A 16,514-nucleotide genomic window follows, 5' to 3' on the forward strand; every position below is an offset into this window, starting at 1 on the left:
GTAATATGTGTTAGCATCAGTTTTCAGATAGTTGAACTGAGAACTGGAGTGGTTTGCCCAAAATCACTCAGCTAAGTTTTAATTCAGTGGTTTTAACCCTGGTCTCCTGGATCAGTATTCCATGTCCTTTCCCTATTACATTGTACTGCAGAATGCTTTTATTTACCAGTCCTTTCAAGAAAGGTAAGGAGGTAGTCAAGACTATTTTTTTATTTATAACATGCTTCACTCAAAAACCATGAAGCAATTTTGGGTGTCACAAAAATTCAGCACTAGTGAAAGAGTAGTACTTCATAATAAATACCATATATAATATACACTGTCGCCTAAATTTTATGAATAACATTTTGCTCTCTTTGTCTTTTTTTCCCTCTGAAAGTGCACTGGATGCTGAAAATGAGTATCTTGTACAAGAAGCACTAGATCGATTAATGGAAGGAAGGACAGTATTGATTATTGCCCATCGTCTGTCTACCATTAAAAATGCTAATATGGTTGCTGTTCTTGATCAAGGAAAAATTACTGAATATGGAACACATGAAGAACTTCTTTCAAATCCAGATGGACTATATAAAAAATTAATGAAAAAGCAAAGCTTTATTTCAGGATAATGAAATGTACAATATGCCATAAATCTATGCCAGAGACTTTAAAACAAAGCCACAGACAGGGGAAAAAAAAGCTTGGAGGATAGGTATAAAATCTATAATTTAAGCTTCAAGTTATTTGAAATATATATTTTTGCAAAGTGTACAAAATACTGTTTTGAAACAACTGTGTTCAAAACCTTTTTATTCAGAGTTTTAATTATTATTGTAACTTTCTAAATGTCTAAATCACCAAAATTATTTTAAGGTTTTATATAATTTCTTTGTCTTGATATATACTAGAATATAGTGTGACATATCATTTTCTTTTGCCTCTTGTTATATACATTGGAAACATTGTCAAATGACAATTTTTAAAAGGGAAATTAAATTTAAAAGCCTGATTACTATAGGTCAGTTTAACATTCTGCTTGCTTCATGGCCCAGTTGCTTTCTTAAGACAGCTACATAAAGTAAGAATGCAGTCCTTTTAGAAACATTTTATTGATTCTCTTTCTTTCCTTTTTATACAACTGTTCACTCTTAGTGATTGCTCTTGGTCTTCGGTAGACTCCCTCCCTTGTAAGAATGTACACTTAAGCAAAACAAATCAATACATGGGCCATGACTAATAAAATGTGCCTCTTTTTTTTTTTTTTTAACCTATAATCTCCCCCTCCCCCCTTTTTTTTTACAAAGATGTTAAAGGCAGCCTTTGCAGAAGGCAGACTCCACTGTAATTCCTTTGAAGTTATGGAAGTATTTGTATTGATCAGAGTTTTGTTATCTTTCAATATTGTTTCCCTTTTTCATTACTGTGGTCATTGTATTAACTGTATGTGCTAAGCCTTGCTACATAGTTTTAAGAATTATATATAAAATTAGAAACTTAAAATGGGCAGACAGTAAGTTTCTTCTTTGGTTTGAAGGGTTTGTGAATTTATTTGGAAGACCATGGGGCAGAACTGAAGAGGTGATATTTGTTTTTAACAACTTTGTGCTATCCTGAGAGCTTCAAAATAGGAGAGACTCATTCTGTATATTTTTACTTAATATATGTATGTGTGAATATGAATGCTTCAGAAAATAAGAAACGAGCTGTCATCTAGCTACCAGTTCTCCACTTGATATCCTCCAATGAATTTTACTTACACATATGTTGAGGCCTTGGTGAATAACCTAAAAACTGGGTAATATCTCAGGAAAACCAAAATTTTCAACTTTGTATATATTCATTAAATTTCCTTGAATTTAAGGCCGAGAGAGTGAGATTTTCAATCTTGAAATATTTGGAGATCTTTTATTGTTAGTGTCTTTTGTTTTACAAGGCAAAAATAATTACAGTTAAAAACTAATTACTGTGTTGGATGTAAAACTTAAACCTATTTTTCTTTCATGCATAGAGATATCTTATATCTCAAAGTCCTAAAAACAAGTCCTGAAAACCATTGGACTTATTTTTCTTATCTGTACTATTAATTTTCATGTTGCCTCAAAACATATGCTTTTTATACTGATTTTAAGTTGGTGATAACTAGGAAGTGATTTTCTTTAAAGTGAAAGTTTTCCCATGTGCTATGTCTTCATGATTTTTCTGATTGCACTGGAAGGCTGCATCTGCGAGAGAGAGAGAGAGGAAGAAACAGAAGCATCAAATACTACATTTCATTTTCACATATGCAAATTTATTAATAAATTGCCATATATTCTGAATTGGCAAAAAAAAAACTATGTCTGTGACAATCACTTTAACAAGATTTACCTGTATTCTTTATTTTATATGTTACTACTTTGGTCCTGCAAAAGAAAAAAAAATTAAGCACAATTAAAAAGCTAATTTAAAAAACTAAATCTCCTTATGCCACAGAGATATTTCCAAATGTGATCACTGTATTTTCTAGTATTGCCCTATTCAGTTTTTTTCTGTGAACTTTTATATCATGGATTAAAATTTATAACTATTAATTAGTGTCATTTCTTATCTAAGTGGACATTGGGGCAGCAACTAGACATTCAGCTATGCAGATTTAAGCATAAAAACAAAAACAAACCTTGCAATATAAACTTGAAAAAAAATAAATAGCAATTTTTTTCAGTTTCCTGTCAGAAAAGCACTCCTCCTCTGGTACTTCATTGTGTAGATTATTATTTTTCCTTTAAAAACAGATTTTATTAATATCTTTTGTTTTCACAAATCATGTACAGTATCTTTCTAGATACCTGGAATAAATATGTAGGGTAATATGATTGCCATGACAGTAGATCCATTTACAGATTCTGACAACTTTTGAAGTCAGTAGTGTCAATTCTGAAAACAGATGACCAGAGTCGGAGGTTATGCACCATTTCTGACTGAAAAATAAAATACCAGAGAGTTTACAGAAGTAATGCCCCAACTGCTACCTCTGACAAACCAAGTAACCAAAGAGCCACAGCAGCTATGCTACCACTATTATCTCTGAAAATATCACGGAACTCACACAGGTTTTCACAACCACAGTTAACTCTGAAAAATAAAATAAGAACAAAAGCTAACAGTGGTCACGAGCAAAAAGCTTTCTTAGTTTCAATGGAGGAGGGAAACTAGACATGTTGGGGCCTCCTCTTGGAGGAGACCTGCTTTAGTGAGACCAAACCTTGATACATATAGCAGTGGCTATGCTGTGGGATGTAGCCGTGACAATGAGGCAAATTTTTTTTTTAATTTTAATTAATTTATTTTTAGTTTTCAACATTCATTTCCATAAGATTTTGAGTTCCAAATTTTCTCCCCATCTCTCCCCTCCCCTCACCCCAAAACACTGTGCATTCTGATAATCCCTTCCCCCAATTTGCCTTCCCTTTTATCACACCCCTCCCTTCCCTTATCCCTATCTTCTCTCTTTTCTTGTAGGGCAATATAGATTTCTATACCCCATTACCTGTATTTCTTATTTCCCAGTTGCATGCAAGAATAATTCTCAACATTTGTTCCTAAAACTTTGAATTCTAACTTCTCTCCCTTCCCCCCTCCCCACCCATGCCCACTGAGAAGGCAAGCAATTCAATATAGGCTATATATGTGTAGTTTTGCAAAATTAGTCATGTTGTGAAAGACTGACTATATTTCCCTTCATCCTATCCTGACCCCCATTTATTCTATTCTCTCTTTTGACCTTGTCTCTCCCTAAAGTGTTTACTTCTAATTATTCCCTCCTCCCATTTGTCCTCCCTTCTATCATCCCCCCCATGCCCCACTCATCCCTTTCTCCCCTACTTTCTTATAGTGTAAGACAAATTGTCATACCAAATTGAGTGTACATGTTATTCCCTCTTTAAGCCAAATGTGATGAGAGTGAGGTTCACTTTTTCCCTCTCACCTTCCCTTTCTTCCCCACCATTGAAAAAGCTTTCTCTTGCCTCTTTTATTAGAGATAATTTGCCATATTCCATGTCTCCCTTTCTCCTCCCAATATCCTCCTCTCTTACCCCTTAATTTTATTTTTAATGAGACAAGGTTCATTCATAAAAGAGCTTCATGACAGGAACATACTTCCTGCAGACCAAGCTCAGGGACCACCTGTGGCTGGTGCAGAAACAATTCTGAGATTTTGCTGTAGCAGAGTTCATCCAGAGGGTGAAAGAGCACCAAGGATTTTGGTTATGCCAAGCTCAAGGCACAACTTGCTTGCTGGGCCTTAGCTCTAGAAAACAGGGTGTCTCCTAATAGCAAAAAGAGACAGGTGGTCTTGGCATGGGGATCCTGACAACAATCAAACATTTATTAACCTACTACGTTCCAGGTACTTCACTACGAACTTCTGATGTAACTACAAAAAAGAGTGCCCCTGCCATCAAGGAATTTACAATCTAATGGGGGAAGACTGAACACACAAAAGAAAGCTGAAAGGGGTGGGGGTGGGGGAGGGAGTATGGTGGAGAAGCCAAAGAAGTCCAAAATGAGTGCAGCCAGATGGGAAATGTGATGTCAGTCCTGTTTCCCTCCTTAAACTGAAGAGTGAAGATAACTTGATTTGATGTACTTTTAATAGAATAATACATCTGGAAGAGGAAGGATTTATGGTTTAGCTATTCAAAATGAGTTGAGAAACTAATACAAGTGTCCCAGTCCTTGTTAAAATGGTCTACATAAGCTGAGTTGTTTTTAATTCTCCCGTTAATGAAAAGGTTTCCCATTAGTCAATCTGTACAATAAACTGGGTAGTCTATTAAACTACTTAAATTAAGTTATTAAGCCTTGACCCACAGTGTCAGACTCAGCTCTGGCCTCTGAACACATACTTCCCCATCTTTCGGCCTCCTGGCTGGGATAGCAGATCAGAACAAATCAGCTGTCCCCAAAGTAAGCTCCAGTGGCTCTTTATTACCTCTAAGATGAAATACAAAATCCTTAGGCTTTTAAAGCCTTTCACAACCTTGTCCCTTCCTACCTTTCCAATCTTCTTCCACCATACACTTCTACAGTCCAGTGGCACCAGTCTGTGCTGTTTTGTGCATGAGAACCCTCCATTTCTCAGCTCTTCATTTTTGCCAGTTGTTCCCCATGCCTACGAAGCTCTCCCTCCTTACCTTGCCCTCCTGACTTCTTTCAAGTCTCAGCTAAAATCACACTTTATGTAAGAAGCTTTTCCTGGTCCTACTTAAGGCTGGTATCTTCCCTCTGGGATTGTCTCTAATTCATTCTGTATATATGAACATTGCTATTTCTTGTCTCCCCCATTAGAAGGTGAGTTCTTTGAGGATACGGACTGTTTATGCTTTTTTCTTTATATCCTCAGAACTTGCCTGGCAAACAGAAAGTGCTTAAAAAAATGTTGGTTGGCTATCAAACCAGGGATTGAGGCAGAGCTGTCATTGCTCACTGGGAAAAACATAATAAGTCTATTGTTTTATTGCTACCAACCTTTCTCTTCTCTAAATCTCTTTAAGAAGGCTACCTAGGCAAAAATTTCTCTGAAAGCTCTCTCTTTTCATTGCCAGCCACCTCAACTTTCTCTCTTCCCTGTCCCTTTCCCACTCAACCTTCCCCTTCCATTTTGCTCTCCAGAATCCCATTCTTGTAGATTTACCTTAAACCCTAGAAGCTTGGCTTCTCCCCAAAGATATTATCTCTGGCTACCATTTTCCAATCCTGATCACAGCTTATTTCATGCCTCCTTCCCTCCTAACACCCCTCTAATCCTGGAATAAAGCTCCTCCATAGCTACTTTTAGACTATGATGCCATGGCCCAGCAACCTCTTATACTTCGCTCCTTTGAACTACACAGCTCCAGCCAGATCCTTGTTAATCTCCAGGCACGTAGGGCCAGTATACCCCCTTCACTCTAGCTTTTCCTCATACTTGTGGACTTCAATATACATCTGATGTCTCCTCCAACACCTTGTCCTTTTTGTTAATTAATTCTAACTACCATGACCTAGTGCCTTCACGATGTCTTGATCTCACACAGGGATGGTCATACCCTTGATCTCTCCATCACCACCTCTAACTATTCAAACTCTATGATCCCAAACTCTGAAAATTCTCTTAAACTATAGATTTTTAAAAATTTAACTTTCATTGCTGTACTTTGTTTTTACATTGCTTTCATTTTTAGATATTTCCTTTCCTCTTCTATCTAGCAACTCATCCCTTGTAACAAAGAATTAAAAAAAAGAGAGGGAGAGAAAGCAGTCCAACAAGATTAACTAACAGCATATGCAATGTTCTGCATACATAGACCCCCTCATTCATCTTCATTTTTCAAAAAAATCTCTTCTTTAGGGTTATACTTGCACAAAGTTCAACGTCTTTTGTTGTGCTCCTTATTTATATTTTTGTACTCATTGTGTATGTTTTCCTAGTTCTCCTTACTTTGTTCTGATCAGTCATGTAAGTCTTCCAGTGCTTCTCTTAATTTTTCATATTCATCCCTTCTTATGGCACATTAATATTGCCTTATTTTCATATGCCACACAATTTATCTAGCCATTTCCCAATGGGTGGGTATTTACTTTATTTCCTGTTCTTTGCTATATCACAAAAAGTGCTGTTAGGAACATTCTGGTCCATGTGGAACCTTTCTGTCTTGCCATAAATGTCTAGCAGTGGGATCTCTGAATTAAAAAACAAGATGATAACCTCTCCTATTTCTTCTTTCACTTCACTCCTCAACCTATTATTTGTCCTCCTGCTTACCCCCAAGCACCTCACCCCTCCCTCCTCTCCTAATCCAGGCCACCATTGGCCTGGATTCATTTTCTTTATTATCTTGATGTTAAAGTTATTAATCCATTCAGCTTTCTACTATCCTTGAACCTCTTCCACATCACTGTTCATCCTTTTTCAGACTTCATTCTAGGGTTACCCCCATCCATATCCAATTCCTAACAGAGTACTATTGAACACCTTCGGAGATAATCACACAAACCTATAGACTGGATTCACTACAAATTTATGTTACATGTTATTCTCATTGCTGCACAGGAATCGAGTTACCTTTTGAGTGGGATAGGTTTAGTGAAGACTTCTCAGATTGTAATTCTTCTCCCAGGGGTGAAGTAAGACCTAGAGGCTCAAGGTTACAATATTTTTAGAATAGAATAGTTCCATATAAGGATATAAAACTGTGTAGTGTATTAGGGTCTTAATGATTGGATAAAACTTACATAATTCCTTGATGTCTTCATTTCAAAAGGGATTGGTTAGAGTTCGTGTCTAGAATGTAAGATCATATTCTCAGCTAATGAGGATAATGGTCAGTGGGGGAGGAGCGACTTGCGTTAGGGTCTGTATAAATCACTGCCTTTTCTTTGTGTTTGTCTTTCCTACTCCAGATGAACTGGTGTAGGATTGTCCCGATTCTCGAGAATCTAGTAAATAAACTTTCTGTCATCACTTGGAGAGGCCTCTGAGTAATTGATTTAAGTAGGGATCTGAGCCATCCCACACAGTTTGGGGGCACTCGTACCGGGATCTGTGGCTTTTCAGAGAGACAGCTGGCAGCTCAGTTCAAAGACTGGGCGCCTGTGGGGAGATTCCCCCATGGTCCTTGAAACGGGCTGCCGGGCCTCCCTCTCTGCAAAGTAACGACCTGAAGCAGAGAAACTCAGTGAGGACAGAAAGAACAGAGATAAGGACTCCAAAGACTCCGAAGCTGCAAAGTGTGTGAAAATGCCAACCGGTTGGTGTTGAAGTTTGCAGTTGAAGTTTGCAACTTGTACGCGTATACGACCCAGCGGTAAGCGCGGGGGAGAGTCTGGGGGTCAATTCATTGAGTCTTAGATAGACTTGGGGAGAAGGTGATGACTCCCAACCAAATTAGTGGACTGCAGGACCCCAGGGTGAAGGGCCCCCCCAAAAACGTTTGCCGGGTGACTGCTGGTGGGTGGGCGACCCCCATTTGAGAGCTGGCAGGAGAGCTAGCAAGGAAGCTAGCAGGAGAGCCAGCAAGAGAGCTAGCAGGGGAGCTAGCATAATTCGTTGAGTCTTAGACTTGGAGGTGTTGGTGACAACCCTCCTGCAAAATGAGACAGAAGCAGTCCAAGAATCGAGCTTCAGAGTGGAGTCAGGAAGAAATACCAGTAAATAGTCCCTTGGGAAACCGATTACAAAATTGGCATGAATTACCAAATTATAGAGAAAGGAATGTAGAAGAAGATGATTACGTATTGTTGTTTCATATGGGGTGAAAAGACATCGGAGGAGGAGGCACAATTTGGCCCAAATATGGTTCCTCCGAGGACTGGGTTTGCCAAAAATTTAAACCTATATGTACTATTCTATTCTGTTAAACGTTTTGTCTGTATATGTTGTGTTGGTATTTCTGTGTGAATGAAAGTCTGTGTGTCTCTGTTTTTATCTGATAAGGTTGTAAATTTAGCCAGCCAGCCAGCAGGAGCAGAAAGGCTGAGCTGAACTGTCCTTGAAATTCCTGTTACTCCCCTTCTTCAACCCCTCCAGATTAGTTTCAGAGGGGCGGAAGGACAAGGAGGGAGAGAAAGGAAAAAAAATATATTATTTTACTGTTCAGTTTATATGGTTGGTAACAGCAAGTAAAAGAATGTAGGAGAAGTGTCAGGTTAGGAGTAGAAAGAAATAAGTTATGTGCAGTTTCAAAGTGGCTTGAGGAAAAGGCAAGAGAATTTAAGTAGGTAGAGACGATGAGAGGAGCACGGGTACTGTGTAATCAGAAGACTTGAAAGAAGTACAAAAGGGAGGGAGGGAAATTATCTTTTTCCCTCAGACCTAAGAGGCATGCTAGCAACCATTTAACCATTTCCTGCCTCACCCAAAAGAAGATTTTAGTGTAATGGGAAATAACAGAAAGTTAATTGAATTCATTCTGGTCGTATTTGGAATTGTGAATAGGTGAAATGTGTCATTCTTAATTTAATGTTTAAGGTAGGTTAGAATTTATTAAAGTTTGGTGGAAGTACGCAGAAGATTAGAAAGTAAAAAAATCTCAAGTAAGCAACTCAAAGCTGAGAGTTTTGAATTTAGGTTTAATTAGATCAATATATTTGATGCCAGACAATGTATTTAAAGTAAAAAAAAAAAATGTTTAGGTTTTTCTTTTTCTTTGCAAAGTGGGAGGGCCAGAAGGGGGTGGCCTTGGGAATCCTGGCACAAATAAGAGGAGGGCAGAGACACCAAGTGGCATTTCTGCCAAAAATGTTAGATCCAGTAACAAAAGGATAGGTATTTGTTAGATGCAACATTAATCTAATGTAACTGTTACACAATTTTAAATTTTGTAATTTATTATATATAGATTGGGGTTTTAAAAAGATGTGATAGAAATTTGATAATTTGAAACATATTTGTTATATAAAAAAAGGAGTTGAATAGGTTAATGGCTTACTTTAAGTTTTAAGTAAACTTAAATAAGTTTAAATTTTTAGGTAATTCATCTAAATAGTGTATTAGAAATTGCATTGTTAAGTTAATTAATGAATTGGTTAAAAAAAGCTGTTATGAATTTTTTTGTAAGAGTTTCCTTGTTGTAGCATTCTTATTAAGAAAATGAGAATGCTTTAAAAATGTACATATGTGTGTGTGTGTGTATGTGTATGTGATTTTCAAGTCTGTTCCATCTGAGGATGTATTATGTTAAAAGTTTATTTCTGCTGTTGAAAAGGAAATTTTAGCTAAAATTGTTTTTGCCATGAATCAAGCATTTACTCTAAAGTTATGTTTGTAAAAGAAAGTTTATGGGCAAATGTGAAAAGGCTTTGGGTTTAGGTCTTTTCTTGTGATTTCTGTCAATTAGTTTCAAGGGGATTGTGATAAATTGTAAACTGTTCGTAAGAGAGGAAATATTTGTTGTATTAAGAAATACTTTGTAAAATCTTTTGTATGGGTTTTTGGAAGGCTTACGTATCCAATTTGTATTTGTAAGTTACAAAAGTAGGAAGAATTTAGTTTCTCTAATAGGATATGAAAATGCAATTGATGTCATCTGAAATTTATTGTTCGGGTTCATGGCTAAAACAATTTGTTATCACTTATGAAAATTATGTTTGCCATTTATAATTCTAATGTTAAAACCTAAAGCTGGTACACTGTGTGTATATGTGGGAAAAGAAGCAGTCCTCAGGCTAGTAACAAGTACAGCCCCAGCAGCTGAGGAAATTGTATATAGAACTTGCTTTGGTGAGAATTTGAAAATGTATAAGAAATGATCTTCAGTGATTGGCTCTTTAGGGCAAATTTAAGATCTAAGAGGTAAATAAAATCCCTGGGAACATTCTTTCTAAATCTAATGGGAATAAATAGATATTGTATCATTGTTCCATAGAACAAGATTGGGATTTAAAGTTAACTGTAATTGTATTTTATTTACAGAAGAATTCAGGGAAAGGAATCCCTTACAAAAAAAAAAGGGGTGGTGGTGGCCCCAGGTGGTCTGGGAGCTCCAGGAATGGTCTTGATGGGAGTGGCCAGTAAACTGAAGATTTGGACTGATAGAATTAAGAGTGGGAAGTAGAATAGACTTGGGCATAGTGATAAGAGTGGACCTTAGGAGAGCCGGTTCACGTGGAAAAAACCAAGGAGTTTTCAAGGTGAGGTTTTCCAGGGCCTTTAGACAAATGGGACTAAAACTCTTTTGGGGTAATGGACAAAGGTCCCAACTTGGAATGAGAGCTTTACATGTTACAAAATGATGTAAAAGCAATTAGTATTAAAACAATTAACTGAATTAATTACTGAGACTAAATCAGAGACATACTCAGTTTGGGGAAAAGAATTTCAGTCTAATTTTCTTAGAGGTAGTTAGCCTCTAGTAATATTTGGCATTGAAAGTTAAATGATTGTTTTGATTTGAATTCATTACATGAACATAAAAATTCAAATTAGTGTTTGAACTTATCACATGTGTAGCTCATTTTTTTAGACTGAGTAGGGTTAGAAAGGGATAAAGTAGTTTGGGAAACAGATATAAATCTATTAGAGCAATGACTTATGATTGTTATTCAATCAGGAACTAGAACATGTATAGAAAGGCATGTAAGCTACTTAAGACTTGCTTCAAAAGATGTTCCTTGGCCAATGTGAAATTAGTCATGTTTGAAACTGATTATTGGAGCTTGCTATTTTAAGATTTTTGTGAGACTATTAACTGACTGTTCTTCTGAGTCTAACTCCAGGTGTGGATAGCAAGAGAGGTGGTCTGAGCCACTGATCCATGATGCCAGTAAGCCTGTGAGATGCTGGTATGAACTGAAAAAAGGTGATCTCATGGGAAGGTCGGGAGAGCGGCTGTTCAGCCTGAGCTGAAGTAGGATTCTCCTCACTCAATTTCCCCACTGACACCTGGCAGACTTGAAGCCTGGCTGAACGCCAGTTGACAATCTACTCCTGCCTGGAATTGACATGAAGTGAGGGAGATGTTGTTTCCCTGCAATGTCCCTACTCTTAGTGGCAAATTCCTAAAATCAGAAGTTTTGTAAGTAATAATACCAGATCTATTAAATAATAGATTGTTGGTAGGGGAACATCTGAGGTTAAGTCTAAAATTAAGCTAATAGGTTTAGGACTTGAGACCAACAATAATAAGTTAGGGTCCTTTAGTTCTTAGTAATAGTGTGGAGATGATTAGGTCAAGGGCTTGTGAGACTAGCATGCATAGTTATTATTTTGTCTCAGTTGGTTAATGCTAAATGAAAAATGGTTTGTGGACTATATTGCAAATGCTTTAAAAGAAGCATCAAATGATCAGAAGTTGGAATTGTTTTATGATGTGATATGCACTGTGTTAAGAATGATTATTTATTGTATTTATATAAGTACTGGAGCCCAGTATTGACTCCTTAGTGAAATCTCATCTTCCTAATGAGGGAATGAATAATGACTTACTGTGAAATGTAGAAGCTGCATTTTAATGTGAATTTTATTTTTAAATGACAATTTGTCAAAGTTTCAATTTTGATTTTTGTAAGAATGATAGGAATGGTAATGTAAGATGGTATTAAGTTTAGTTCTGTAGGAGAGTGGACATCTGGATTTCTACAAGAAGATAAAGAAGATGCTGAGATGCTGTGCTGACAACTGTTTGAAGGAGCATCCAGATCAGAAAACTGCATAAGATGATATTTCTCCTCAGACTGCTGTATGAGATGGAACCTCTAAATGGACAGTTCATTAATTTAAATCTCTGTATCTGTACTTATGACAAGGGGACTGCCCCCTGTAATTTGCTAATGTGTCAGTCAACTTTGCTTCCTTCCCATATTCATATAAAAGGGAGACAGATGAAGGGAAGGATTCATAAGGGAAAGAATGTGAAGAGGTATTTATTGATTGGATTTAGGTGTGGAAACAGGAATAAATAAGAGGAGGGGAGGAATATGGGTAAGATTGAACCTTGAACTGTCTATTCCCCCATCCCAATTCAGAAAATGTTTAGCATGATTGGGAAGCCAGTAAACAAAATTATGGAAGGTTATTGCATTTAAAAATTTTAAAGTTGTTTACTGTCATTTATAATTATTACTATTAGTTATTAAACTCCCAAGCCTCATGCTTGGGAGACACACTTTGTCAGTATTAAAAGCTCCGTTTGAAGCATGTGTGAGAACACACAGAATTTGGAAAGGGATAGCCAATGAGGCATATATATAAATTCATTATAAGTTTTGTTATTTGGGGAACTATACTAGGATTATTATTGTTTGTTCTTAACAGGATTCTCTGTTCAGCAATTGTCCTAAGCCATTTACCACAACATCTAAACAGGACTCTTCTATTAAGATTGTGTGGACTTGACAAACCTTGGGAACAATGCAACCAAAATGTAATACCTTGGGAATGTCCCTTTTGGGCATGATCCTGCTCCCACTGCTGGGATATCAGGCCCCAGTTATCAACCCCCCCTCTTGAAAATAGTTTCCTGGACCTAATTCAGACCATTGTGGAAACCTTTGAGGTATCCGATTATTGGATTTGTGGGGGACCTCAGCGGTTAAGTCAATGGCCATGGGTAGCAGTACTGCTGAGTTCAGTCTGGATTTTAAGTAATAGATCTGTAGTACATGACAGAACAAGATTCTGGATAAGCCAAGAGAAACACCAATGGTTTTTGTCCGAATCAGTTCCGGGTGAACATTGTTTAAATTAAACAGGACCCGAATTGCAGGAGACATGGTTGGGAGAAAGTAATTGTAAGTGGACATTCACACAAAGACCAGAAACCCTGGCTCGTATTGATTGTGCCCAGTATGCAAACAGATGGGATCAGAACAGTATTACCTGCTCAGATGGTAGGGTGATTCCCTGTACCCATTTATTTTTCCCATCCTCTTCATAGGAGGAGAGAACAAAAGGGGAATATCACAGGAGTTGCGGGTATAAGTTTTACAACCCCTCTGATCCCAGAAAACAATGTGAAGGGGGTCACGACTATGACTATTTGTGGAGTTGCATATATATGAATAGTACTAAGAATAACACAGAATATAGAGAATGGGTATGGAAGCAGGAGAATGGAACACATAGGATGATGTTTGATACTTTCTGGAGTGTAATCAATAGAACTGGGGAGAATTATCAACATTGTATATGGAAGAGGAAACAACAACTATGGAAGTGCAAGTCAGAGATCCTGAAAGGGGGACCATTAGGCCCGGATGATGTGAAGTACTTTCTGGCTGTGGATTATAGAGTAAGACTGTTTCTAGAGGAAAATCCTGCTTTGAGAGGACATTATTGGATATGTGGACAGACAGCTTATACTCACCTTCTGCTAAACTGGAGAGGTGTTTGTTACATTGGATTGGTGAGACCTAAATTCTTTTTCTTGCCTGAATCAGGGAAACAGCATCTAGGAGTCCCTCTATATGATGATCTAGCCAAAAGGAAGAGGAACATTGACACCTCCCTCACTCAGACTGGAAATGCAAATGGGTGGGGTGACACTTGGCCTCCTGAGAGGATAATTAGAGAGTATGGGCCTGCAACTTGGGCTCAAGAAGGGAGTTGGGGTTATAGAACCCCTATATATCTATTAAATAGACTAATCAGACTCCAAGCAGTAGTTGAAATTATAACCAATCAAATAGCAAAGGCTTTGGACTTATTGGCTGATCAAGCCACACAAACTAGGGAAGCAGTACTGCAACATAGACTGATCTTAGATTATTTACTTGCAGAAGAAGGGGGAGTTTGTGGGAAATTCAATTTATCTATATGTTGCTTAAAAATTGATGATAATGGAAGGACAGAGAAAGATCACCAAGAATATCAGGAAAGTTGCCCGCGTTCTGGTACAAATTTGAAACTCCCTTTTCAATACGTCTTGGTGGTCCTGGTTTGAAGGGAGCTGGTGGGAAGAGATTACTGTGGTTTGGCCTCATAGCAATTAGTGGTATCATATTACTTCCTATTTGTTTACCTTGTTTGATTTCACTTATTACTAAAATAGTTAGAAATTCTCTCCTAAAACTTGCTAGAGTAGAAGAGAAGACCAAAGGAGCCATTTGGTTGATGACACTAAAGAAGGAAGGATGGGCATCTGTGGAGACAAAAGACAGGAATGACCCTGATTGGGATGAGGAGATTAATAGACAGTGTGAGATCATGTTACAGAACTTTGGTTGAAATATCTGTGAGAAGTCTTCAGGTTAATAAATAAGAGGAGGGATTGAGTGGGATAGTGAAGACTTCTCAGATTGTAATTCTTCTCCCAGGGGTGAAGTAAGACCTAGAGGCTCAAGGTTACAATATTTTTAGAATAGAATAGTTCCATATAAGGATGTAAAACTGTGTAGTGTATTAGGGTCTTAATGATTGGATAAAACTTACATAATTCCTCAATGTCTTCATTTCAAAAGGGATTGGTTAGAGTTCGTGTCTAGAATGTAAGATCATATTCTCAGCTAATGAGGATAATGGTCAGTGGGGGAGGAAGGACTTGCGTTAGGGTCTATATAAATCACTGCCTTTTCTTTGTTATTGTCTTTCCTACTCCAGATGAACTGGTGTAGGATTGTCCTGATTCTCGAGAATCTAGTAAATAAACTTTCTGTCATCACTTGGAGAGGCCTCTGAGTAATTGATTTAAGTAGGGACCTGAGCCATCCCACACACTTTTGTTCATTAATGGACCACTGAAATGCCCAGAGCAACCATTTCAAACTTCTTTTCCCCCTGAAACTACCCTCTACCACCTGCTTCTGCCCTAACCAGAGAACCTGACATATTATATTGCTGAAAAGACTAAAACCATCCCATTGTGAGTCCTTTCTTCTCAATTCTGCACCCCAAATGCCCTCAACTTCATCTCCCATTTTTTCCTTTTTTACTACAATATTTACAGGAAGCAATGTCCCTTTCCTAGCCAAGGCTAGAACCCTCTACTTGTGCCCTTGATTTTATTCCACCATTATCTTCTCCCATTTTCAATCACTATGCATTATCTTCTTAACTCTAAAAAAAATTCTTTATTTGACCTCATTAACCAATTAGAGAGCATTTATTAAACACTTACTGTGTGCCAGGCACTTTGTTAAGCGCAGGGATACACAGAAAGGCAAACGATATTCCCTGCCTTCAAGGCGTTTCCTGCAGAATGGAGACTATGTTCAAACAAGATAAACTAAGGAGAGAATCCACAGGATTTCAGGGTCAGGAAATGACGTGACAGCAGAGGTGCGGGGATGAGGGGACCTGCACCAGGGTGGTATAGGGCCAGGGGACAAAAGAGGTCACACCGAAGAGACCCAGGAAGAGTCTCGGCATTGCTAGAGGTCACTGATAACAGGCAGCGGTCTACACTAGGATCCTGGTCCTGTCTCCACAGCATCTCTCCATCCGCCTCGGAAAGACTGGGATAGTAACAGCCCGCGCTTACACGTAGCTTGAAGGTTTGCAGAGCGCTTTACTCGTTCAGGGCTTCTCCTGTTGTCTCTTTACCCTCACAACGCCGTGAGGAAGATGCTGGTCTTATCCCCACTTTATAGAGGAGGAAACTGAGGCAGAGGCTAAGCGACTTGTCCACGGCTACACTGCTTAAGTATCAGAGGCAGGATTCGAACTCGCATCTTCTGGTTCCAAGTTCAAAAATGAGGATTTGATGCCTTTTCCGTACACTGGCGGCTCGCGGGGCCTTTCTTGAACTCCACGCGCCGCTTGCTCTCGTGCTTCTCACAAATCTAAAGCCTGGAGTCCTTCATAGTGACCACACTAGTCTGGATTAGGCCAAAGGGGCGCACTTGAGGACCTAGAAAGCCACAGGCCGCAGGTTCCCTATCCCAACCCCACGCGGTAGCTTCAGGGTTTTTGTCTAAAACCCACCGAGTTCTTCAGCCTAGAAAACAAGCGTGACAGACCCAAGTTCCGGGACGAAGGAGGCGGGATTTCCGGTTCCACTTCCGATCTCACCCCCGTCAAACGCACGCGCCAGACCCAATCATGCAGCTGGAAAGCGCCGGCGGGTGAGGGCGTCGTG

At 38.4% G+C, this 16,514-nt stretch overlaps 1 protein-coding gene and 1 long non-coding RNA gene across 5 annotated transcripts in view; one reads left to right on the plus strand and one right to left on the minus strand.

Annotated features, from left to right (window-relative positions):
- Positions 1-2,552, plus strand: part of ABCB10 (ATP binding cassette subfamily B member 10) — a 39,798-nt gene extending 37,246 nt beyond the window's left edge. The window contains exon 13 of the mRNA XM_072647473.1: positions 380-2,552. Coding sequence (XP_072503574.1) covers positions 380-611 — 232 coding nt within the window. The 3' untranslated portion in view covers positions 612-2,552. The remainder of the gene's footprint in view (positions 1-379) is intronic.
- Positions 1,868-16,477, minus strand: LOC140529069 (uncharacterized). Of its 4 annotated transcripts, XR_011975406.1 has the most exons (5): positions 15,555-16,477; positions 14,460-14,579; positions 7,237-13,913; positions 7,067-7,135; positions 1,868-2,384 (listed from the first exon to the last, which is right to left on the minus strand). It is a non-coding gene; the product is annotated as an uncharacterized lncRNA (long non-coding RNA). The 4 variants fall into 4 exon arrangements; XR_011975405.1 differs by having other exon boundaries at positions 13,806-14,579; XR_011975407.1 differs by lacking the exons at positions 7,237-13,913; positions 14,460-14,579.
- Positions 16,478-16,514: the final 37 nt, after the last annotated feature.

Source organism: Notamacropus eugenii, chromosome 2 (assembly GCF_028372415.1).
Source record: "Notamacropus eugenii isolate mMacEug1 chromosome 2, mMacEug1.pri_v2, whole genome shotgun sequence".
NCBI classification, from domain to species: Eukaryota; Metazoa; Chordata; class Mammalia; order Diprotodontia; family Macropodidae; genus Notamacropus; species Notamacropus eugenii.